The following is a 27547-nucleotide window of genomic DNA, read 5'->3' on the forward strand; positions in this document are numbered from 1 at the left end:
ATCAAAGTCATGCTGGCTTTTGAAAATTAAAACATTAGAAAATATTCATTTTTTTCTAGAAAAGTTTGGGTAAGTTTTACATTGCTATGCTGTTCTGAGTGCTCAGTCATGTCTGACTCTTTGTGACCCCATGAACTGTAGCCCACCAGGCTCCTCTGTCCATGGAATTTTCCAGGCAAGAATACCAGTGAGCTGCCATTTCTTACTCCAAGGGATCTTCCTGATCCAGGGAGCATAGCCACATCTCTTGTATGGTGGAATATAATATAATCCAGAATCTGCAGATATAATGTCTGCCATACAATAAGAACTTATGAAACCTGCAAAGAGGCAGGACCATATAACTCATATTTAACTATATAAGAAAATGATGTTATCTGAACCTCAGGATTTCTTTATGGAAATATCTTTTTAAATTTCTTCAGTTTTATTACTAGTGTCAAGACTACTCAGATTTTCTATTTATTCTGTCAGTTTTGGCAAGATTTCTTGTCAAGGTATTCATTCCTTTTTACCTAAATTATGTCAAATTTATTGGTAAAGTTATTTATAATATCTTGGCAGATTCTTTTATGCTTATAAGATCTGTAATGATATCACCTTTTTCATTCTTGATATTGTTAATTCATGTTTTATCTCTTCATTTTCAGTCTTCTGTGGTCTTCTGTGTGTTTATCTCTTCTTGGGTTTGCTGAAATTCTGAATCTGTGGGTTGACGTCTTTCACTGTTTTGGAATGTTCTCAGCCCGTCTCTTTGAATACTGCATTTGTCCCATTCTTTCTCTACTCAGACTTTATGCATATGTTAGCATTTTGAGTATTATACTCTTTTGTGTTCTTTCTGTTCTCTTATCTCTGGGGCTTCCATTTGGATATTTTCTATTGATATGTCTAACCGTTCATAAATCCTATGTTTGAACATATCCAAACTAACATTAAACCTACCTAATGAGTTCTTCACTCAAGAGACTACATTTTTCAGTTCTAGAAAGTTCATTTAAATCTCTATGGAATTCCAATTTTCTGGTGAAAATTTCCATCATTTCATTCATTTTGTATATTTCTTCCCCCGTTGTTTTATAATCTTTAAATGCCAACTCTACCATTTGAATCACCTACAGGGCTGTTTCATTTTCTTATATAGTTAATTATGAGTCATATGGTCCTGCCTCTTTGCAGGTTTCATAAGTTCTTATTGTATGGCAGACATTATATCTGCAGATTCTGGATTATGTTATATTCCACAAGCAAGGGTTTGCTTTTTTCTCTGTCAGGAAAACATAGTGAATGGCTGATCCCACAAACTATGATGCAGCCAAAAACAAGTGCAGTTTGGTGCTGTTAACTTGATAAATAACAACTAATTGTTGTGTGTATAATGTAGAATAAAGAAGATTAGTGGCATTCTATCATTTTTGGAATCATTGAGAATCAAATTTCTCAGCATGGCAGAAAGGAGATACAGATCATTGAGTATAGATCATTGACTTTAAGGATAAATACTATAGCTTGGACATTTAACTATAAATAAATTATGTATTTTGTCTTTAAAAACAAAAAAATCACATATTTCATAATTTTGTGCATGGAAAAAAGTAAGAGATAATCTCTCAATGGCAATGAGCTCCTCAAGCACACAAATTATTTATCATGAAAAGAAACCAGGGATCTTTGGAGAAAAGGCTTATTACAGGTCTGAGGCTAGAATTATAAAAGGTAAGCCTAGAATTTCATATCATCCCACACAGCATGAAAGCTATCAAAACTACTAAGGACATAGCAAAAGGATTCAGGAGCCAATCTGGTATATCTAGATGGTATCAAGATGATATATCTATGATATTTATGAGTAATCAGCAATTTGAATATTAACTCAGTATTGGGTAATAATTAGTTACCATTAGTTTTTTATGTAATGCAGTTATTTTTTCTTAAATCCTTACCATTTACAAATATATACTAAAACAGTTATGGAGGAAATAATATAATATCTGATTTTCTTCAAAAAAATACAAGAGGAAATATGAACAGAGGTACAGATGAAACTATATTAGCCCTGAGCTGATAACTGTTTAAGGTGGGTAATGGGTACATATATACTTCTTTCTACTGCTCTATTTGAATGTCCCATAAAAAAAAAATTGTCACCTGTTTTGTCTTATCAAATCTGTTAATTCTTGTACATCACTTACTCTCTCCCTAACATGGCCATAAGAATGGAGTGGGTATGAAAAGGGGAAATATATATTAAAAAATAGTCAATTTTTTTCACCAAAAATCACCCTGGAAGATTCTTGAGCTTTCTTTGAAGAAAGGAGTACAAAATGCTGCAGTGTCTCTTTGGAAGGAGCCTGAGGTCCAGCAGCAGCCTAAGTGAACCTCAGCTGAAAGGAATTGTGACAAAGGTATTCAGCCAGCAGGGATATTTCCTGAAGATGCACCCAGATGGTACCATCGATGAGACCAAGGACGAAAACACCGACTACACCCTCTTCAATCTAATCCCTGTGGGCCTGCATGTGGTGGCCACCCAAGGGGTGAAGGCCAGCCTCTATGTGGCCATGAATGGTGAAGGCTATCTCTACAGCTCAAGATCAAGCCCTGAGACTCTGGAGTGGGAGCACTGACTCCAAGACCCTAGACTACCAGAGAACTAACCCTAGGGAGTATTAAATAGTGAGAACTCACACAAAGGAAACCACCTGAATACAAGACCCAGCATCACCCAACCACCAGTAGCACCCTGTGAAGGACATCTCATCTAAACAACAAACAAAACAAAAATATAAACCCAATCATCAGCAGACAGGATTACCACCTTACTCAGCCTTGCCCATCAGAGGAAAAACAACAACAAAAAACTCAGCACAAATCTCACCATATACAAAGCTTACACAAACCACTTGATCAACCTTAGGAGGGCAGAAACCAAAAGGAAAAAAAAATTCAACCTTGCGGCCTAGGAAAAGGAGACCTCAAACACAATAAGTTTTAAAAAAATATTGAAAAGTCAGAGAAATACTACACAAATGAAGGAACAAACTAGAAACACAGAAGTCCAAATAAATGAAGAGGAAATACAAAAATTACCTGAAAAAGAATTCAGAATAATGATAGCAAAGATGATCAAAACCCTCAAAAACAGAATGGAGAAAATGCAAGAATCAATTAACAAAGACGTAGAAGAATTAAAGAATAAACATACAGAGACAAATACTACAATTACTGAAATTAAATACTCTAGAAGGAATCAATAGCAGAATACCTGAAGCAGAAGAATGAATCAGTGAGCCGGAAGATAAAATGATGGAAATAACTTCTGAAGAGCAGAATAAAGCAAAAAGAATGAAAAGAACTGAGGATAGTCTCAGAGACTTCTGGGACAATATCAAACACACCAATATTCAAATTATAGGTGTCCCAGAAGAAGAAGAGAAAAAGAAAGGGTATGAGAAAAATTTTGACGAGATTATAGTTGAAAATTTCCCCAACATGGAAGAGAAAATAATAAATCAAGTCCAAGAGGGGTAAAAAGTCCTATATAGGATAAACCCAAGGAGAAACATGCCAAGACACATACCAACCAACCAAAGATAGAATAGTAAAAGCAGCAAGGGGAAAGCAACAAGTAACATACAAGGGAAACCCCATACATTTAACAGCTGATCTTTCAACAGAAACTCTGCAGGCCAGAAGGGAATGGCAGGATATATTTAAAGAACTGAAAAGGAAAAACCTACAACTAAGATTACTGTACCCAGCTAGGATCTCATTCAAAACTGATGGAGAAATAAAAAATCACCCCAATTTGACAAATACTAACTAGAAGAATTCTTACTATATATTATTAATGCAATTATTAGAAAGCCTAAACATCTAATTCCAGAGTATCCACAATCTAAATGAAGCAATACTATACTGATGATACCATCTCCAGCCTTATATTTGCTTTAATGCAAAACAGGAATAAACACGGCTGTTTACCTTTTTTGGGCCCTGCTACAGTAGATCTATCTGAATGTTCAGAATGGGAAATCTCTGTTTCTGATTTTTTTTGTATAATTATTTGATTTCCAAATCTCTTGGGTCCTAAGTAAAAGACTGTAAATTTCCGCTGTATATCAAGTCCAACTGGAAAAAGAAAAAAAACCATACAAATGCTTAAGTCATATATATTCATGCATGAGATCATTTATTTATTTTTATACCTCTTATATTTTATACCTCGTTGAACTAAAAAGCCTAACAAGTTCAGGAAATAAAAATGTTTTAAAGAAACGTTAAAAAAAGTATAACAAGTGAAAAAGTACACATCTGTCAAAAAAATAAAAATCAATGCTCCTACAATAATTGAAATTTACCTTAAAAAAGAAAATGGCCATAAATGAACAGATAAAAATTTAATTTTAATCCTCATCTACACTATCTTTACATCCCCAAAGAAACTTCCTTTAAAATTATTCATTTTACTTAAATTATTTTTACACAATATCACTTATGTTTCTGTTTACATAAAGGAAATTTTTAAGTGCTATCATATTTTTTACATTCATGTATTCATTATTTCAATGAACTTACCATATTCTGAACTAATCAGATTTATGCTAAGATCTTCAGATTTAAGAGCTCTCCTCACATCAAACTTTTTAGCCCAATTTCCAGCTTTTAGTAAAACAGAATCCCTGAAAAAGGTAATGTGTCACTTAAATTGTGATCTTGAATCTTAAATGAAATAATAAATTAATTGCCAAGGGCTAATTGATACTAAGGTATATCCCATCTGGTAGTAAACTTGTCAGTTTCTGAAAACTACTTTCCCCAAGTTCTTTGCATAGGGAAAATGGAATTTCAATGGAGCTACTATTTCCATAATTTACTTAACTATATGTTCACCTAACAGCTGGTTCTAAGTTGCATAAAATCACTTCAGGCCCACCTGTACATATAGTTGTTCTTGACAACCTATGATCTTGCCCTTAAATCACTACCACTTTTAAATGGCTATACTTACATTACATGGATCTGTGAGAACTTTGAGTATTTTTTAAATGATATGAAATAGTTTGTATCTAATAACATCATATCACCAGCAGTCAATTCTGTGATTGAACTTATTTTAGCCTCCTATAGTCTAAGTCATTAGATTTACTTGTCACAGAGAATATAAAGATTAATATAAGTATATATTCTCTTTAAGTGTATTATGGCTAGTTGCAGGAAAGTAATTATCAGTGAAAAGCATATCCTTATCAGTCACTGCACCCTCTTTAGGATCCTTGCATGGGGTGTTTTAGGAAAGTATCTTCCAGTACACTGGCAACAGTTAGGAGATTCCCATTTCAGTTAGTACCACCCTGAACTTACAGGTATATTATATGCTTAGGAGCATAGACTCTGGAGTCAGAATGCTGGGCTTCGAATCTAGTTTTTGCTATAGACTACCTATATAACAATTAAACAGTTTAATACCTGGAACTTACTAAGTGCTCAAAAAGTATTAGCTGCAGCTACAACTATTACCCTCAGTATTTGCTTATGACACCCTGGGAGACAATATATAAGAGTATCAGAAAAAAGGCTAAAGTAAAAATTATAGAATGATATGCTAGAGAACAAAATATAAGGCAAGGTATCTCCTTTATCTATTGGATCTGGTTGCCTGGGTCCTACAGTGGCTCTAGCAGTTAAATTTTAATACAGAAATAGAAAATATATTTTGAAGATTATACTCAAAGAGTAATAAGGTCATGAATTATAGGAGAAAAGCAACAAAATAAGAAAGTTCAGCAATAATGAATTAGAGCTACTCCTAAAGGTCATCTATTAGTTGTTTCAAACCAAAGACTTTATACTTTGTTAATTTGAGTATTCAGTTCTGTTCAGTTCAGTTGCTCAGTCGTGTCCAACTCTTTGCGACCCCATGAATCGCAGCACGCCAGGCCTCCCTGTCCATCACCAACTCCCAGAGTTCACTCAGACTCATGTTCATCGAATCAGTGATGCCATCCAGCCATCTCATCCTCTGTCGTCCCCTTCTCCTCCTGCCCTCAATCCCTCCCAGCATCAGAGTCTTTTCCAATGAGTCAACTCTTTGCATGAGGTGGCCAAAGTATTAGAGTTTCAGGTTTAGCATCATTCCTTCCAAAGAAATCCCAGGGCTGATCTCCTTCAGAATGGACTGGTTGGATCTCCTTGCAATCCAACGGACTCTCAAGAGTCTTCTCCAACACCACAGTTCAAAAGCATCAATTCTTTGGCGCTCAGCTTTCTTCACAGTCCAACTCTCACATCCATACATGACCACTGGAAAAACCATAGCCTTGACTAGACGGACCTTTGTTGGCAAAGTAATGTCTCTGCTTTTCAATATGCTATCTAGATTGGTCATAACTTTTATTCCAAGGAGTAAGCATCTTTTAATTTCATGGCTGCAGTCACCATCTGCAGTGATTTTGGAGCCCCCCAAAATAAAGTCTGACACTGTTTCCACTGTTTCCCCATCTATTTCCCATGAAGTGATGGGACCAGATGCCATGATCTTCATTTTCTGAATGTTGAGCTTTAAGCCAACTTTTTCACTCTCCTTTCTCACTTTCATCAAGAGGCTTTTTAGCTCCTTTTCACTTTCTGCCATAAGAGTGGGGTCATCTGCATATCTGAGGTTATTGATATTTCTCCTGGCAATTTTGATTCCAGCTGTGATTCTTCCAGCCCAGCATTTCTCATCGGGTACTCTGCATAGAAGTTAAATAAGCAGGGTGACAATATACAGCCTTGACATACTCCTTTTCCTATTTGGAACCAGACTGTTGTTCCATGTCCAGTTCTACCTGTTGCTTCCTGACCTGCATATAGGCTTCTCAAGAGGCAGGTCAGGTGGTCTGGTATTCCCATCTCTTTCAGAATTTTCCATAGTTTACTGTGATCATAAATAATCTAAAACAGACCTAATATTAATACCTTCTTTAATAGATAATTTCTTTTGTCCCATTATAGAATCAGGAAACTGTAATTTAATTGACCCCACCATTATTTTACTACTCTTTTCTTCAGCAGAATTTTTCTTTTATGATACATGCTTAAAAATAAAATAAATAGAAATTTCATACTTACATAATTTTGTGCTTAAAAACCAGTTGATTATCTGCATCACCTATGATCAAGGTGACATAGTGAGAATTTGGTGCTGTTCTTTTAGTTCGTAGCTGTTCAAAGTTTCTTAACATAACAGTCACTAATATTTCTGCCATGGTATCACTATATCTTGTAATCTTTAAAAAAGGATAGGTATAAAATGTGTTAAAAATAACCTTACTACTTATACTCAGCTCCAAATCAGCTATGGGTAGCTTTACTCCTGAAAATCAAAACATATGAAAAATAGAAAATATTTACCTGTTCCACTTCAAGTTCATATTTGGGTAGATACATCACTGTTTCTTTTATCTGAGTTCCAAAAGGGGGATGTCTATTTAAAATCTAAAACAACATATTAATATCATTATGTTCTTACTACAACACTAAAAACTCTTTTAGTAAAATACCTTTAATAGTTAAGTTTTAATATACTTACTACCCAAAATTTTAAATTAAAAAAATATATGACTATGACAGGGAAAATTATTTTTTAGTAGAAATAAAGATATAAATGTCAGGCTTTGGAATGTATACAGAATTCAAGAAATATTAGGAATAATTAAATATTAAATACCAGCTCAAGTTCCCTTGCATCTGTTTCTTCTATTTTTTTAAAAGAAGTCAAACCTGCATTTACCATAGCATTTGATAATGTTATACCTGTGGAAAATTAATCAAACAGTAGTTTTTAAACAATACATTTTAAACTAAATCTACACTTAAATATTTAACATCTACATTACTAAAAAAAGAAAATCTGAGAGCAGACTAATGATTTTTAACGTTTTAAAAAGATAGTCTAAATTGGATTGATTGGGCTGTGACATTATTTGGTTGTTCATATTTATTTTTTCAAACTCAAATAGAACACACATATGCTTTATAAAATAAAGAGGAATTCTTTGATTCACGTGATGTCTCAACCCTTAGTTTTACCTTATGTCATCCACAGAGCAAGTACCAAGAAACATCTATGGTTATACTCGTGTTTTTTTTTTTTTTTAAAGGCAACATGACTCAAGGATGGAATATTCTTTTATGAAGCTATGGCTCTCTGAGCATTTGTCTTAGAAATTGAGTTCTCTCTCTGTTGCTGTACTAATTTAGATAATTTTACTCTTCTGCCTAAAATTTCCAATGTCTTTCCATTGCATTTAGAATAAAGTGGCAATTTCAAACTCTCTTACCTATGTGACCTGACTACAGCCTACCTCTCCACTTTAATTTCCTGCCACTCCCCTCTTGCTGACTATACTGCAGCCACTTTGGCTTTAATTTTGCTCCTTAAACACATCAAGAGCTCTTCTGCCTTTGTACCTTTTCTGTTTCTTTATGCATTTAAGAAACTGTAATTTTTAATTCTTATACTCACGTGAATGAATTTACCCAAATCCTCAAATAGAAAATATTGTCAGAAGTATAAATTTCCAAAGTAGTACCACCTTGTTTAAGGAATATATATTGCTGGGGAGGGTATGATGATACTCCTTTCCTTACTCAAAGCTGACTATTTTTGAGAATTTCTCTTACTTATTCTTAAGACACAACTCCTAGTATTCTTAATTCCTTTATTTTAATTTCCATTTTCCCTTATAATATTTCCCTTATAATTTTTAGCTGACAAACACTGTTGAAAATCAACTTGTATTCATTATTTTTTCCTGATGCTCAATTTACTTATTTGTTTGGATTCTCTCACTTTTCTATTACATGAATTTTGCTGGGCAATATTTCTTTCTGTTCAGCTGTACTGAGGAATTGTGAAAAACATGTTTGTGTTCAACAGTTTGGAAGGGATAGAATGCAACTGATGCCCAGACTGACAATATTCTAGAAGGTCAGAAAAACTGACTTCTTCAAATATAGTGAAATTTTATTAATAATCATTTTATGGATAATTCATACTTTAATCATTTTGCTACTTGTGAGCATTTAAGATTATGCAATGATAAATAATTTGTACCTTTGTACAAATTTATATTTGTACTTTTCTGGAAATATTTCTATAAATTTAACTGTTAGTGAAACAGCTGTTTTAAAAAGATTGTGCAATTTAATTGATACTATTAGACTTAAGCTCCAACACTGCATGAGCATGTTCATAACCTTATTTTATCTCCCTACAAGACTTAGTTTTTGCTCATTTGGTGAGTGAATATTTTTTCATTTTTACAATTTTACTGACTGACTATAACTGATTTACAATAAACTTGACATGTGATTTCATGTGTTTATGTGTGTATGAGAATCATTACAACTAAGCTAATAAACATTATTGCCTCTAAAAGTTTTCTTGTGCCCCTTTGTAACTTGTCCTGCCCTTCCCACACTGTCCCTAAGCAACCACTGATCTGCTTTCTATTACTATTCTATTTTCCAGTCTTTCATTTAATTAGTCTGGCTTCTTCTACTCTGTATGATTATTGTAAGATTCATCCATGTTGTTATTTGTGTCAACACTTCATGCCTTTTTATTGCTGAATATATATATCCATACCATGGGATATAACACTAATTTCCATTTGCCTGTTCATGGATATTTAGGCTGTTTTCAAATGTCTTTGTTACTAGAATTGTGTGTCTACATGTTTTTTTTTCTCTTGGGTACCTAACCATGACAGGACCAGGTGGCATGGTAGGTTTATGCTGAACTTTTAAAGAAATAATCAAATGGTTTTCCAAAGTGGTTTTAACATTTTACATTTCCACAGTGAGAGTTTCAGTTGAACCATATTCTCTCCAGCATTTTGTTAATTTTTAATTGTGTACTATGTGTACTGTATAATTTTAATTGTGCTAAATTAATTAAATAAATTTAATAAATTTTTGATAAATATAATTAACAAATTTAATTGTGTGGATGTGTACTGGTATCACGTTGTCATTTTAATTTGCATTTCTCTTATGACTAATGATGTTGAACATCTTCTCAGGCGCTTATTTGCCATACACACATCTTCTTTGATGTTTCAATCTTTTTGCCCACTGTTTTATTCAGTGGTTTGTCTTATTATATATTATAAGTACAAGTCTTCCACAACATATATGTTCTGTAGATATTTCCTTACAGTCTGGTGGCTTATTTTCCCTTCTTCCTCTTCCTTCTTTAACAGTATTTTATGAAAAGCAAAGTTTTAAGTTTTTATTAAATCCACCCTTTTTTCTTTTATAGTTTGTGCTTTTGCACTGTATCTAAGACATCTCTGCCAAATCCAAGATCACTTGTTGCCTCTGAAGATAGAGGAAAAGGGCTATGATCAAGGTATCAAGTATTCTCTAGAAGTTGAAGGCAGGAAAATAGATTCACCCCTAAGGAAAACAGCCTTGTCAAACCTTGATTTTATCCCAGTGAGACCCACATCAGAAATCTACAGAACTTTAAAGATAATAAATTTCTGGTGCTTTAAGCCACAGTTTGTGATAATTTGTTTTAATGGCAATTAGAAAACTAATATAGCATAGTTTTTCTAATTTTAGCTTCTGATTTTTTCTTACTAGTATGTAGAAATAAAATTAATTTTAACATATTGATCTTGTATCTTTCAACCATGCTTAACCTCTCCTGCCTTCCATGGAATTTTCTACATAGATGACCACGTGATCATGTATTAATAAAAACATGTATACTTTCTTTTCTAACCTGTATGCTTTTTATTTCTTTTTCTTGGCTGATTGTACTGAGTAGAACTTCTAGTATAATGTTTACTGGAATTAGTAATAGCGGGCATCCTTATTTCATTCCTGATCTTAGAGGTAAAGCATTCAGTCTTTCACTATTAAATATAATGTTAGCTACAGGTTTTTCATCAAAAAAGCAAGAGAGTTCCAGAAAAACATCTATTTCTGCTTTATTGACTATGCTAAAGCCTTTGATTGTGTGGACCACAACAAACTCTGGAGAATTCTTAAAAGAGATGGGAATACCAGACTACCTGACCTGCCTCTTGAGAAACATATACGCAGGTCAGGAGGCAACAGGTAGAACTGGACATGGAACAACAGACTGGTTCCAAATAGGAAAAGGAGTACGTCAAGGCTGTATATTGTCACCCTGCTTATTTAACTTCTATGCAGAGTACCCCATTAGAAACGCTGGGCTGGAAGAAGCACAAGCTGGAATCAAGTTTGCCAGGAGAAATATCAATAACCTCAGATATGCAGATGACACCACCCTTATGGCAGAAAGTGAAGAGGAACTAAAAAGCCTCTTGATGAAGTGAAAGAGGAGAGTGAAAAAGTTGGCTTAAAGCTCAACATTCAGAAAATGAAGATCATGGCATCTGGTCCCATCACTTCATGGGAAATGGATGGGGAAACAGTGGAAACTGTCAGACTAGAATCCACACTGGTCTGCTTGCTGATGGACCTGGCCACGCACTCAGGCCAGCTGTGTGTGAAACCAGGTTAAAAGCCCAGGGCCTCAGGGAAGACGTCGGGCTGCCTCACTTTTACGAGTCTAAAAATGGGATGATGACCTAGGGCTTTTGGTGACAGAGTGTGCAGCTCTAAAGCACATGTTCCAGCTTTCTTGCGTTTTTAGCTTAGGTTTTGTGAGTGCATTGCTATTTACCCCATGAAATCACGTGTATAACACTCTGCTTTGTAACTGGATTGTATTATCTCTTTTTTCTGTTACCACCCATTTCATGTTAGCTGCATTGTTAGTCAGCTTATAATTAACCATGAATCATTTTAGCGGCCTGTGAAGTGGAAACTAGTCCATTTGGTGGTCTTTTGACACACTGTTTTTATAATTTGCATCATTGGCTAATTAGTTGATATTTAAAGCACTTTGACGATTTCTCTGTGGTTTCATGCTTGATTTCTTTCCGAGTATTTGTTAAGGAACAGTTCTGTATGTTTTCCTTGCTGTTGGAGTTCTCTGACTGTGTCTGCTTTCATCATTGGTTTTGATTTCCTGTCGCATCCTGTTGTCTGCTTAGTCATCATCAATCCAAACCCTCATCCCCCGCCCCTGAGGCTGTAGTTTACCCATCCATCTCCCTTCTCCCGTCCGCCCACTTGCTCTGGTCATAGCCCTGCTGTGGTCCACAGTGTGTGTGCCCTTACTCGGGTCTGTGCTTTGTCTTCATGTCTCATTAAATGGTGTTTTTCCCCCATAGCAGTAAGTTGAATTGGTGTATCACTATGCAGTTACAGGAGAAGGCAATAGCAACCCACTGCAGTACTCTTGCCTGGAAAATCCCATGGACGGAGGAGCCTGGTAGGCTGCAGTCCATGGGGTCGCACAGTCGGACACGACTGAAGTGAGTTAGCAGAGTTAGCAGCCAAAGTCACTGCAGATGGTGATTGCAGCCATGAAATTAAAAGACGCTTACTCCTTGGAAGGAAAGTTATGACCAACCTAGATAGCATATTCGAAAGCAGAGACATTACTTTGCCAACAAAGGTCCGTCTAGTCAAGGCTATGGTTTTTCCGGTGGTCACGTATGGATGTGAGAGTTGGACTGTGAAGAAGGCTGAGCGCCAAAGAATTGATGCTTTTGAACTGTGGTATTGGAAAGACTCTTGAGAGTCCGTTGGACTGCAAGGAGATCCAACCAGTCCATTCTGAAGGAGATCAGCCCTGGGTGTTCTTTGGAAGGACTGATGCTAAACCTGAAACTCCAGTACTTTGGCCACCTCATGTGAAGAGTTGACTCATTGGAAAAGACTCTGATGCTGGGAGGGATTGGGGGCAGCAGGAAAAGGGACAACAGAGGATGAGATGGCTGGATGGCATCACGGACTCGATGGATGTGAGTCTGAGTGAACTCTGGGAGTTGGTGACGGACAGGGAGGCCTGGCGTGCTGCGATTCATGGGGTCGCAAAGAGTCAAACACGACTGAGCGACTGAACTGAATTGAACTGAACTCATAGGTTTTTCATAGATGTCCTTCATCAGTTTGAGAAATTTCCTTCTTTTTTAAATTTGTTGAGTTTTATTAGAAATGGATTTTGCATCTTGTCAAATTTTTTAACATTACTGAGATGACCATCTGGTATTTTTTAGTTTAATATGATAAATTACACTGATTGACATCAAGTGGTAAACTCATCTTGTATTGCTGGAATAAACCACATTTGGCCATGATATGTTCCCCTTTTTATTTATCACTGGTTCAATTTGTTAAAATTTTATAAAGAATTAGTGCACTTATATTACTAAGGGCTACTGGTCTGTCCTTTTCTTGAATGTCTTTGTTAGGTTTTGATAACAAGGCAATGCTGGCCTCAGAATGAGTTGGGAACTATCACGCCCCCCTCCTTTAAATTTTCTGAAAAAGTGTTTAGAATTAATACCGCTTCTTATTTAAATGTTCAGTAGAATTCACCAGTGTAGCCTTCTATGCATAGGGTTTTCTTTGTAAGTTTTAAACTACAAATTTATTTAACAAATATATCCTACTCATGCTGTTTCTTCTTGAGTGGACTCTGTCAATTTGTGTTTTCAAGGAATTTTTCCATTTCATCAAAGTTGAGGAATTTAATGACATAAGGTGTTCTATAACATCTTCTTTCTATCATTTTGTTATCTATAAGATCTAAAGTTATATCTCACATTTTTGTTATTGGAAATTTGTATCTTTTTATTTCTTGATCAGTCTGACTAGAGTGTTAATGATTTTAAAATAATCATCTTTTTGTTTCATTGATGTATTAAAATTTATGTTCTTTCAAAATTATTTATTTTCTGCCCACTTTGGGTTTAATTTGCCCTTTTTCTCATAACATGGAAACTGAAATCATTGTTTTGAGATCGTTCTTCTTTTCTAAGTGTTTAGTGCTATAATATTAATAACCATTTTACCTAAGTTCAAATTTTTCTGAAAGTTGTGATTTTTTCAATGTTGTATGTAATCTCCTCCTTAATTCAGAAATCATGCATTTGTGGAGTGGGTGTGGCATTTGCTTTGCCATGACTTATATACTGACAGGAAGGTGAGCCGTTAATCAAGAAACTTTCTTCTACTTTGACCTTACTTTCATGATCCAATCTCCACCTTCACCCCAGCTCCCAGGACTGGTCAGCTCCTGACTGATTTCCCTCACTGATTTCAAACTTCAAGGAAATACAAAGTAGTAATTCCTCACAAAATAGAGATCTTTGTTCTAAGGAATAATCAGAGAACCCTTAGCAACTCATTACCTAAAATTTTAATGTCCCCAAGATGCATATAAAGTTATAAAGTTAATAAGACTATCAGTCATGAAATAACAACTGTCTTTTTGGAGTCCTAGCTATCTAAGAAGCCATCACAAAGCCAAAGACCCCAAACTGGAAAATTCCAAAGTGTTTGAGGCATATCCCAGTCTTTGTAAATAGCACCCTCTAGAGTTTTTCAGTTCGTGTTGTGAGCTAGATCCCAACAGACAGGAAATAAATTTGTCTACAGAATTTTACAGTATCTCTATGAAAATCAGTGCTAATATTGAAATGTTACTGAAAAAAAGAAAAAAAGTAGAAATAAGTGGCATAATTTTTTTGTAATGAATTAGGGATGACCAGGACTGCTAGCTCTGTACCTTGTCATTGAGATCAAAACCAAATAGTCATAAAAGTAGAAGAAAGAACACAATATAGTTACCTAATTACTAAAAAAAAAAATTTCATTCTGGTTTCAGAACAAATTTTAAAATAAGAGTATTCATTTGTATTAGATTTCCAAATTGATTTCAAACGAATTCTTTAAGCAGAAGAAAATGAAAATCAGATTTTCAAGAGAGGGAAAGTACAATAACTTACTTAGGCCCATAGGCACAATTTTCCTTAAAGGTTTACCATCATAGAACAATTTTCCTAACAGTGAAATACAAAAATAAACTGCAGACATTGATACACCGCCTACCTGTACTCAGTACCTACCAATTTTTTCCAGCTGTTTGGATACATGTGGAGAGTTTTCCCAAAGTTTACATCTAAAACATTTAGCTAAAATCAAACTGTTCAATAATACAGCAAACTTTTCTTGAGTAGCCACAAAATCTGATAACCCTAAAAAAAAGTTTCCAGTATTAAATCTAGTATACTATTTTATGGGGAAAATATTGAAAATCTAATAAGCCTGTAACATACATCTTGTAATTCGTGAGCCATTTCTGAAAATCTTTGAGGTATCTTGTATCAAAGCAAAGTCTTGTACGGGAATGCATCCTAGCTGAGCCTGAATAAGACTGGGGAAAGAAGAAATTTCATTATTTCTTTTTTCTTAAAAAAAATTTTTTTTCCTTTACAATACTGTATTCATTTTGCCATACAACAACATGAATCCGCCACGGGTGTACATAAGTTCCCACTCCTGAACCCCCCTCTCCCACCTCCCTCCACATACCATCCCTCTGGGTTATCCCAGTGCACCAACCCCAAGCATCCTGTATCGAACCTAGACTGGCAATTCGTTTCTTATATGATACTATACATGTTTCAATGACATTCTCCCAAATCATCCTGCCCTCTCCCTCTCCCACAGAGTCAAAAAGTCTCATTATTTCTTTTTAAAAGTTACTATCTCACAATATTTGACTTAGTGACTGAAGTCTGTCTTCTTAAAATTCCTCTCTGCCTTGATTTCTGTAACATTATACAGCTCTGTATCTTTTATCATTATTGTTGCAAGTTATTGTTGACTTCCTCTTCCCAACCTCTGAAAGGTCAGTTCTTATTTCTCTACTCTTCTTTATTTACTCAACCTCTCTTTCTCTCAAAAAAAATCTCATTTCTTCTCAAGACTTTCATTATAATCTCTAGACTGATAAATTTCAAATGATCACAGGGCACTTGCACTTAGACTGTTTTTTCTTTCCACCTCAATACATCTAAAATTGTTTTCATATTCTTCTCCAATGCAGCTCTGTCTTTGAACTTTACTATATATAAGTATTATAGAAAAAAACACAATTTATATAATCAACAAATATTTATTAAGTGCCTACTGAGTTGTAAAGCATCCTGTTAGGTGCTGAAGATTCTGTTCAACATTTGAAAGTTGGTAGCTTATTAGTTCAGAGAAGGCAATGGCAACTCACTCCAGTACTCTTGCCTGGAAAATCCCATGGACAGAGGAGCCTGGTAGGCTGCCGTCCATGGCGTTGCTAAGAGTTGGACACGACTGAGCGACTTCACTTTCACTTTTCACTTTCATGCACTAGAGAAGGAAATGGCAACCCACTCCAGTGTTCTTGCCTGGAGAATCCCGGGGATGGGGGAGTCTGGTTGGCTGCCGTCTATGGGGTCGCACAGAGTCGGACACGACTGAAGCAACTTAGCAGCAGCAGCAGCTTATTGGTTGATTATTAGAAACAAGCAGTTGGTTGGCTCTAAAAATTTGAGTGGTGATAAGAGGGGAGAAAAGGAGTTACTATCTCTTGTAACTACTGTATCTCAGGTCTTTGCTACCTCTTTTGTCTGTTTACTTATCTAACCAGGCCTTGATATGCAAATCCCCCTAAGATTCTAACTAAAATTATTAGACTCATATTTTCTGGGGGGATCTCTTATAAAAGATCAAAAACTGGTATACAAAGAGAAAGGGTAGAATAGTTATATTTCATGGCTTGCTTTTAGTAAACAATATATGAAAATAGAAAGAAGCAACTAACTCACATCTCAGAATGGATGTGTATAGCTGAAACTATAGACTAATTGGGGCTTCCCTGGTGATTCAGTGGTAAAGGACTTGTCTGCCAATGCAGGAGACATGGATTTGATCCCTGGGTCAGGAAGATCCTCTGGAGAAGGAAATGGTAATCCACTCCAGTATTCTGAGTCAGACAGGACTAAACAACAACACAACAGACTAATTACTTTTTTTGGCTACAATATATTGTAGCCATATACTGCAAATATGCTTCTGAAAATTATTTTGCTACATCTATTTAGAAATGATTATACACTCCAACGTTCACAGTAGCATTATTTACAATCACCAAACAGAAGCAACCTAAGTGTTCATCAACAGATGGATGGATAAAGATTGTGGTACATAAATATACAATGAACTACTACTCAGCCACAAAAAAAAAAGAATGAAATTTTGTCATTTGCAGCAACATGGATGGATTTGGAGTCATTATGCTAAATGACTGGAGGAGGGCATGCCAACCCACTCTAGTATACTTGCCTGAAGAATCCCCATGGACAGAGGAGCCTGGCAGGCTACAGTCCATGGAGTTACAAAGAGTTGGACATGACTGAGCGACTAAGCATAGCACAACATGCTAAGTCAAATAATTCAGACAGAGAAAGACAATTATTATATGATATCACTTTTATATCTTATCTAAAAAATACAACAAACTAGTGAATAAAGCAAAGAAAAAGAAACAGATCCACAGATTCAGAGAACAAACTAGTGATTACCAGTGGGGAGAGAGACGGGGACAGGGCAATATAAGCGTAGGAGGAATATAGAGTTATTATGGAATTATACGAAATCATGTGTGTGAAACTTCTAAAAATTGTAAAGCACTGGCAGGAAAGCTATGACAAACCTAGACAGTGTGTTAAAAAGCAAAGATATCACTTTGCTGACAAAGATCCATATAGGCAAAGTTATAGTCTTTCCAGTAGTCAGGTACAGTTGTGAGAGCTGGACCATAAAGAAGGCAGAGCACTAAAGAATTTATGCTTTTGAACTGTGGTGCTGGAGAATACTATTGAGAGTATCCTGGACAGCAAGGAGATCAAACCAGTCAATCTTAAAGGAAATCAACCCTTAATACTCATTGGAATGACTGATGCTGAAGCTGAAGCTCCAATACTTTGGCCACCTGATGCAAAGAGCTCACTCATTTGAAAAGACTCTGATGCTGGGAAAGATGGAGGGCAGGAGAAGAGGGTGACAGCGGATAAGATGGTTGGATGGCATCACCGACTCAATGGACATGAATTTAAGCAAACTCTGGGAGATAGTGAAGGACAGGGAAGTCTGGCATGCTGCAGTCATGGGGTTGCAGAGTCGGACATAACTGAGCGACTAAACAACAACAAAAATTAGAAATTAACAACAAAAGAATGACTATTTTAAAAAATTACTACTTTAAAAATTTTAAACAATGTAAAATAATTCTTAAAGAGGAAACCAAAACTAAAAACTAAAGAAATTATAAACTATTTAGAAAGAACAGCAATAGATTTAGAAAACCTATAGAACAGCATTAGAGTTACCACTCAAAGTGGTACTAGCTGGAAAATTTGTCTGAAATATTTTATAGAAAAATTAAAAAAAACAAAATAAATGGAGAAAAATACAATTGAAAAGATTACAAAAAGAAGTAGATGGGGAAAAAATAAAGACAAAATGAGAAATTAATGAAATAGAAAATTATAGTAAAGATAAAAATTGTAAAATTAATAGAATATTAAATATGATCAATAAGTCAAAAATAAATGGCTTTAAAAGATCAAACTTTAGAAATCACTAGCAAATCTGATTAAGAAAAAGGAGATGATACAAATAATATTGGAAATTAGAAAAGACATATATTTAGAGGAAATTTTACCTTATTAGAGTACAAAATACTTTATGTCATAAAAACAGACAAGCTGGGTGAAATGAACAGCTTAGGAACATATATATTAACAATAATGTATTCAAAAAAATTAGTAAAAGAACAAAAGATATGAAATAAATTGCTGAGAAATCCAACTTTGAGATTCAGTGACAATGGTGAGCTATAGCGGGTAGCTGGCTCTCTTCTTTGAACTCAAGACTATTTTTACAAATAAGTGAGAGAGAGGTTGATGGATTCCAGAATCAAACCCAAAAAGTATGAGAAATTCTCTGGTGGTGAAACACTAGAAACTTGACAAATAAAACAGTAATGAGACAAAGATATTTGCTCTCTCTGAAACTAGAGAACATATATTAAAAGTTCTATCTACAACAAGATAAGAAAAAGTTATAAACTATTAGAAATCAAGAGATAAAACCATCACTATTTATAGATAATATGGTTGTCTCTCTAGGTAATCCCAGCAAACCATTTAAAGGACAACTCATATTGTTAAGGGAGTTCAGTGAGAACCAGGTAAAACAATCAAAATTGTTCTTGACTGACTATAAAAAGGAATGTAAAGGACTCACAATATCAAACTCTATAAAATACCAAGAAATAAACCTATCAAGAAATATAAAACCTAGTTCTAATGAGGTGGATGAAACTGGAGCCTATTATACAGAGTGAAGTAAGTCAGAAAGAAAAACACCAATACAGTATATTAAAGCACGTATATGGAATTTAGAAAGATGGTAACAATGACCCTATATGCAAGACAGCAAAAGAGACACAGATGTAAGGAACAGACTTCTGGATTCTGTGGGAGAAGGTGAGGGTGGGATGATTTGAGAGAATGGCACTGAAACATGTATATTATCATATGTGAAAGAGATTGACAGTCCAGGTTCGATGCATGAGACAGGGTGCTCAGGGCTGGTGCACTGCGATGACTCTGAGGGATGAGATGGGGAGGGAGGTGGGTGGGAGGTTCAGGATGGGAAACACATGCACACCCATGGCCAATTCATGTCAATGTATGGCAAAAATCACAACAATATTGTAAAGTAATGAGCCTCCAATTAAAAAAAATTAAAGAAATAGAAAACCTAAATGATGAGTTATAAAATATCACAGGAAGACAGCAAGATCTGAGTAGATGGCTAGAGATATCATACTTTTAGATTTCAGTACTAAGACGAATTCTTCCACAAACTAATCTATAAAACCAATTTCGAAAGGCCTTTTCCTAGATCTTGACAAACTGATTCTAAAGTTCATAAGGAGGAAAAATGCAGGAATATTCAAAATGTTTTTAAAAGAACATTAAGAAGGGATTTGCCTTGCTGCTGCTGTTACTGCTAAGTCACCTCAGTCGTGTTCGACCCTGTGCAACCCCGTAGACAGCAGCCCACCAGGCTCCCCCGTCCCTGGGATTCTCCAGGCAAAAACACTGGAGTGGGTTGCCATTTCCTTCTCCAATGCATGAAAGTGAAAAGTGAAAGTGAAGTCGCTCAGTCATATCTGACTCCTAGCGACCCCATGGACTGCAGCCCACCATCCATGGGATTTCCTAGGCAAGAGTACTGGAGTGGGGTGCCATTGCCTTCTCCAGGGACTTGCCTTACCAGATAACAAAACATGCAATAAAATGGTAGTAAGTAAAGCAATGTGGTATTGTCATAGCAACAAAATAAACAGACTAACAGTAAGTGTCCAGAATCACACCCTTAGGAATATAGTTTATGTGAAGATGGCATTCCAAATCAATCAGCAAAGAGAGAAAGACAACATATTTATTAAACACTCCTGACTGTCTTTCAGGGATGAAATATAATTAAATTCTTAATTTATATCACATATAAAAATTAACTCCAAACTTATGAGAAGCCTTTAGATAAAAATCAAATGATTTTAAAGTATTAGAAGAGATGATAGTAAAAGTCCTATGATCTTAGGATATGTGGCAGACTGCTTTATCTATGTAACACTCATTTTCTTTTTCCATCTTAATAGCAGAATCCTAATATTAATAAAGGCACAGTAACAACACGACATTTCTCTGTCTCCTTTGCACTTGGCTGTAGCCATGTACTTGGGAAAGTGTTATCTGAGACTTCCAAGAAACCTATTGAAAAGAGAAAGGATATTCAAGTGTAATAATGGCTGAATCTCTAGCAGTCATTACGAACAATGAGGTGACCTTGAAATAGAAGTCATGTGGGACAGCAAGGCAGAAAGACAGGAATATAGATTTGAAAATTTTTTAATATAATTTTTCACTCATTAGATTAACAAAACTTCAAAGATACAAAACAATTATTGGGAGGATGTATGGAAATCATTCTTTTTACACTGTGGATGACAACTGTAAATAAGAGAAGCTTTTTGAATGCAATTTGCATTAAATATTAAATCTTCTCATGTATACCCTTTCACCTGGAAATTCTTGAAAAATATGGCATAAATATAAGGAAGTTCATTTCAGCCTTATTTGTAATAGCAAAAATTTATAAGCCATCTACCTCTTCATCAATAAAGGAACGGTTAAAAATTACAGTATGTTCATATTATAGAATACATTGCTGTTAAAATATACATTGGTATTAAAATAAATGAGGTTTACATGCGTAGGTACTGATATAGAATCTTCATATCACAAGAGCAATAATTACAGTAAGACATTTTTATATACAGATATAAAATGTCTATTAGCACATGTTAAATATATATGTGCTAAATAAATAGAAAGGAAATTGGAATGGCCCACAGAAAACTACTGATAATAGTTACTTCTGGGGGTCAAAGGAGACCTGATTTTTTTGCTTTATAAATTTTAATTTTGAATTTTCAAAAATGAATCTATGCATTATTTATTATATAGGTAATTTCTATAAGAATTATATAAGAAGAAACAAATATGAAAAGAAATCACTGATTTGGAAACACATCCTATAAGTTCATTAAAAAATACCAACTAAAGAAAACAGAGCTAATGCTGAAGAAGATAGACCTTAGAATTATGAAAAATTAAAAACAGCGATAAAGGATAGAAAATTGAAGGATAAAATTTTTAAATTAAGAGGATTAACACCTGCCTATAAAAGAAACGATCTGAAATTCAGCAAAGTAATAAGAATATAAGAGAGACATGAAAGTGGTAAATATTAGCCTTCATTACCCACCAAAAGACTGTACATTTTATATTAAGAAAATGCCCCTCAGACAGTCACTCTGCCTAGTCATGTCAAGTAGTGACATAAAGTGGAAAATTACAAAAGAAAGCTAATTTATGATACATGTGTAAGCATGTGTGCCAAGTTGCTTCAGTTGTGTTGACTCTTTGCAACACTATGGACTATAGCCTTCCAGGCTCCTTTGTCCATGCGACTCTCCAGCCAAGAGTACTGGAGTGGGCTGCCATGCCCTCCTTCAGGAGATCGTCTTGACCCTCAGGAATCGAACCTGATCTCTTACATCTCCTGCATTGGCAGGTGGGTTCTTTACCACGTGCGCCACCTGGGAAGCCCTATGATACATATAGAAATAATTATAAAGTCATGAATTTTACAAATCTGACAGTCCTAATCAAAAGAATGCATGATCCAATCTAAGGCAAGGTAAGTGAAAGCATTAAAATTGCAAATATAGTGTTCCCAACAAGATGCTTGTGCAAAAATATCTTGATTTAATTTGACTCAGTAGTTAATGCAACAGGGCATATTGAGAAATCCATTGTGAGACTCAAGAGACCTAGATTCTAATTCTATAGCTGCCCTCAGTATAGCACCATAACCTCAAGCAAGTCACAACTTACCTAGGCATCACTTACTTCATTTGTAAAATGAGAGGATTGGGGTACATGATCTCTAAGTTCTGTATGATCTCTGCTGCTGCTGCTAAGTCGCTTCAGTCGTGTCCGACTCTGTGCAACCCCATAGACGGCAGCCCACCAGGCTCCCCCGTCCCTGGGATTCTCCAGGCAAGAACACTGGAGTGGATTGCCATTTCCTTCTCCAATGCATGAAAGTGAAAAGTCAAAGTGAAGTCGCTCAGTCGTGTCTGACTCTTAGCGACCCCATGGACTGCAGTCCACCAGGCTCCTCTGTCCATGGGATTTTCCAGGCAAGAGGACTGGAGCGGGTTGCCATTGCCTTCTCCTGTATGATCTCTTGGGATATTTAAATTTCTAGAGAAACATGGCTAAGAAACAGAACACTAACTTCTGCCCTCCAAGCTGTACATCTGCCTGATGAGTAAGTATACAAACAGTGAGAAGTTCGTTTCTGAGATGTCAAGGTATTTGGGAGATAAAAGTTTAATAAGACTTTAGGAAGTATCCTAGAGAAGGAGTGGCCTCCTTTAGCTAAGGAGACAAAAGGAAATTCTTTGGCCAACTGGTTTTATTGAACCCCATGAAAAAAATCATTTTTATTTGAAGGCACATGATTTAAATCAAGTTGCTTAACACTAAGATATAACTACTCAGAAAACCAAGCACTTGGCATAGCAGAAAAAGTATCATTGCCTGTGTGACTGCAAACTGAGTAAAGTCATTACAAACTACAACGTAATTTTAGTTTATCCAGTTACTCTCCTCTGTACAGACTTCCCATTGCTGGCAGAACAGTCACCCCATTATCACATATGCATTCCTTCACTCAGGTTATTTCTTTTAATATGTCTTTCCTAGAACATCACTAATGTTCTAAAGACATTTACTACATGTGTTTTCATACTGTCCATTATTTTTATACACATGGTTCTCATTCAAGCCAACGTGAAAGTTCTTGTAGATGAGAAGCACATCTTCTTTCTATTGTCTACCATACCTCAACAGATCACACTCTCAATGTTTGTTGATTTAAAAATTCACAAGTTATCTTTTTAAATTAAAGACTGAGAGTCTGGAGAAATTAATTTTACATCTGCATTCTGACTCCTCATTCTTATGTAAATGTTCTTTCTTTGTATTAAGGAAAACAAATTTAAAATGTTTTAAATTTATAAAAAACCTTCATAAACATGAATCATGGACAAGTAATTAGTATTTTAAGACATTTAACAATTAATTTTCTTTACCAATTTACTTTCATTTCTCTTGTTTTAATCCTTCCTTCCATTGGAAATCTGGAAATAAACAAGGAAAACTTTTATTATCATTACTTATTTTAGCTGAATGAAACCTTTCTAAAAATTATTTAAAACATTTAATTTCTGTACCTGATAGTTATCCGATTTGGATCTTTGTTCAAAGTATTCAATGCTTTCTTTTCATTTATTCTTAATTGTACATCTAGAAATTCCTTGCAGCTGGCTATCATTGTGACCTATAAAATTTCAGCATTTATTCATTTGGTTATGTCCATTCTTTACTTCTTTTCTCTCATTTATTTTTCTTTACCTATTTATCTTTAATGCTCCTTTGGGACATCACATTTAGCACATTTTGCCTCATACATTTTGCTTCTTTAAGGATTCATTCACTCACTGACAAATATTTACAAATACCTGTTATATATGCCAGACACTCTGCTACACACTAGGACTATACCAATAAGATTGTAAAGGTTAACAAGATGAAATTTAAAATATTCAGCCTAGCATGTGCCATATGATAAAGCACTCAATAAATGAAGATTTCATTACTACCACTATTACTACTGTTATATTATTGTTCAGACTTCTATAGTTTGCAAATGGTTACACTTATGGAGGATAATTTTTTAATGAAAAAGAATGCTGTTGGTATAAAAAAATTTATATTCTAGAACCTACCTAATTCTCCCAGATGATTTTGAGCAAAGCACTCTGCTTTGAGTTCTCACACCTGTAAAATGAAACTAGCACCTTTTCTAATTCTAATTCTCTTTTACACTTACAGAACTCAAAAGCAGATAGGTTAATGTTAACTCTTAATTTCTTCTCAGTTAAAAATAATATTTAACACAACACTGAAATCAACTATACTTCAATAAAAAGTAAATTAGTAGAGTATTTACATGAAAATACAAGCCTTCTACTCATCAATTTTGTACAATTTTTAGTCTCAATATAATACTCTTATTGCAATAATCAACTTAGATATTTTAAATAAAAATAGTTTAAATTTGAGAATAAATATAAAAGTCATGTTTCATGTGCATATTCCCAGTTAAGAAAGGAAGGAGCAATATAGTCACAGGTGCCAAAAATATGACTATGCTTCTATTCACTGCCGTAGCTACAAAGGTACCCCACTGGCAATATTTTAGGATAGCCTGTTTTTACTTCCCATTTTCTCCAAAATTAGTTCTTTTTTTCTGGCCTATCACCAATACTATTCTCTTTCTACTGTTATTGTTATTCTGATGCAAAGGATTTAGGGAAGAGTTGCAAGTAAGAGGCATGTGTCTTTCATTCATGGCAGACTTTCGTAAAATATCATGCCACACCATCTTGGAATCTTTCTCAACATACTATACTTGGTAGCCACTACCAAGGTAATCAGAATTATCACGTAAGTTGAAAGGTAGTTGCTAGCCTTTCTTTGGGTATGTATATAAATTTTCTTAGCCCTAATACAAAGATGCTATTGGAAATATATTCTAAGGAGTAATATTCCATATTTTACAGTTAAAGGCAAATAAGGAGGAAAAATATATGCACTACTAGAAATGCTTTCTTTTCTGCTCATTTATTCTTAAATTGCAGGATATATACAGATCAGTTGTTTCCCCAATATTATTTTATACTATATCATTGTATACTTATTTTCTTGTGAAAATTAATTTACCAGATCTGATAAAGTTTCTTTTCCACTGATTGTACAAAATTTCTTCACTGTCTCAAATGTAATATAATACCAAGCCATCAATCTTCCTGCCTCTGGAGAGAGATGGAAAAATAAACATTCCAAATCAGCTGATACAACTTGCATTTTCATCAGTTTAACACACATTTCTTTAGCATCTCTACTGTGCCTTTAATAGCATCAGGTACAGAAGACACCAAAAAATCTAAAAAACAGTTTCTGGAAGTTACAGTTTAGCTAGGGAGATGGCCACATGTGAAATAGCTAGACTAGAGGACAAAATCCAGTTAATAATAATGTTTACATATAACAACTTCATACTGAGGAGATTCAGCCTAAGAGAATGGTCACTGTGGGATTACCTTCTAGAGAAAATGGGCTTTGAGTAGCATTTTAAAGTAAACTATAGGCCTTAGCAGAAAGAAATATAGCCATTATGACCTCAGGAAAGAACAAGACTTGTTTATCAAAAGAGTAAAGTTGAAAAGACTATCTTTAGAATACTCTAAAGATGATATATAGCTTGATAAACATACAACTACAAAATCAGGTCAAAATGACCTGCTTGAAATACTTGAGCTGCTGTTGCTGCTGCTGCTGCTAAGTTGCTTCAGTCGTGTCCAACTCTGTGTGACCCCACAGACAGCAGCCTACCAGGCTCCCCCGTCCCTGGGATTCTCCAGGCAAGAACACTGGAGTGGGTTGCCATTTCCTTCTCCAATGCATGAAAGTGAAACGTGAAAGTGAAGTCGCTCAGTCGTGTCCGACTCTTCGCGACCCCATGGACTGCAGCCTACCAAGCTCCTCCATCCGTGGGGTTTTTCCAGGTTTTTCAAGAGTACTGGAGTACTTGAGCTACCACTTAGTAGTCATTAGGTAATCATGTGCAGGTTACTAGTTTCTTAGTGTAATAGGGGAATGATAGAAGCATGCATCTCATATGTTTGTCATGAAGAAAAATAAATGCAATAATATATACATAGTACTTAACACGGTGCCTAATATTAAATAAATGTTGCCTACTTTTATTATCTAAACATGGTGAGTGATAGAATAGGGAGACTCTAAAAGATCCCTGAAATGCTATTAAAGGAGCTTAGATTTTGGTTCTGATTTGTAAAATAGCAGAGGACCACTTACAATTCTTGAGCATTATTTTAATGAAATTGGAATTTGAAACTAAATTGTTTTGGAAATAAAACATTAGGTTGGCTGAGGGTAGGAGGATGGGCAGAGTGAGGATAAGTAATTGATGAAATGGAATTCATTTAAAAGGTAACTGGCTTCAATTATAAGTTGTCAAAAACAGCACAAAGAATTTCAAGTCTTGTGAACACACAGAAAACAGTTGAGTAGAGGAAAATGGTATACTGCTTCTCAACAAAAGGTCTATGATTTACCTACATGCTGCAGGTTTTGCTGAAGAATAAAGAACGTGACATTCCATCACTTAGAGTCATCAAGAACAAGGTACAGCAGACAGAACTTAGACTCAGAAATAGCTACTTTCTCAGTTAGGAGTCTAGTGAACATGTTCAGCCAAAACATGAGTAATGCATTGGTTCATAAAAGTGAGATTCTAGGAGCTGTATGTGAGACACAATATGACTACCAAGGGAACTAGTATATATTATATTTGAAAGTGAAAGTCGCTCAGTCTTATCCAACTCTTTGTGACTCCATGGACTATACAGTCCATGGAATTCTCCAGGCCAGAATACTGGAGTGGGTAGCCATTTCCTTCTTCAGGGGATCTTCCCAACCCAGGTCTCCTGCATTGCAGGTGGGTTCTTTACCACCTGAGCCATGCTCCTCTTATCCTGTGCTATGTTGTGCTAAGTTGCTTTAGTCGTGTCTGACTCTGGGTGACCCTACGAACTGCAACCCACCAGGCTCCTCTGTCCATGGAATTCTCCAGGCAAAGAGTATTGGAGTGGGCTGCCATGCCCTCCTCCAGGGGATCTTCCTGACCTAGGGATCGAACCCATGTCTCTTATGTCGCCTGCATTGGTAGGCGGGTTCTTCACCACTAGAGTCACCTGGGAAGCCCCTTCTTATCCTAGATGTTTATAAATTACTATAGGGTATCTCCCTCCTGGAGAAAATGAAAGTTTTTGAGA

The 27547-nt window shown here is 35.3% G+C and overlaps 1 protein-coding gene across 1 annotated transcript in view; it reads right to left on the reverse strand.

Moving 5' to 3' along the window:
• Window positions 1-27547, reverse strand: part of HFM1 (HFM1, ATP dependent DNA helicase homolog) — a 118426-nt gene that overhangs the window by 35210 nt on the left and 55669 nt on the right. The window contains exons 20-29 of the mRNA XM_018046506.1: window positions 25410-25501; window positions 23858-23964; window positions 23717-23764; window positions 15216-15313; window positions 15006-15134; window positions 7712-7797; window positions 7396-7479; window positions 7114-7271; window positions 4579-4682; window positions 3985-4131 (exon numbers count right to left, since the gene is read on the reverse strand). Of these exons, the coding sequence (XP_017901995.1) occupies window positions 3985-4131; window positions 4579-4682; window positions 7114-7271; window positions 7396-7479; window positions 7712-7797; window positions 15006-15134; window positions 15216-15313; window positions 23717-23764; window positions 23858-23964; window positions 25410-25501 (1053 nt within the window). The remainder of the gene's footprint in view (window positions 1-3984; window positions 4132-4578; window positions 4683-7113; window positions 7272-7395; window positions 7480-7711; window positions 7798-15005; window positions 15135-15215; window positions 15314-23716; window positions 23765-23857; window positions 23965-25409; window positions 25502-27547) is intronic.

The sequence above is a fragment of the Capra hircus genome, chromosome 3, assembly GCF_001704415.2.
Source record: "Capra hircus breed San Clemente chromosome 3, ASM170441v1, whole genome shotgun sequence".
In the NCBI taxonomy this organism is placed as follows: Eukaryota; Metazoa; Chordata; class Mammalia; order Artiodactyla; family Bovidae; genus Capra; species Capra hircus.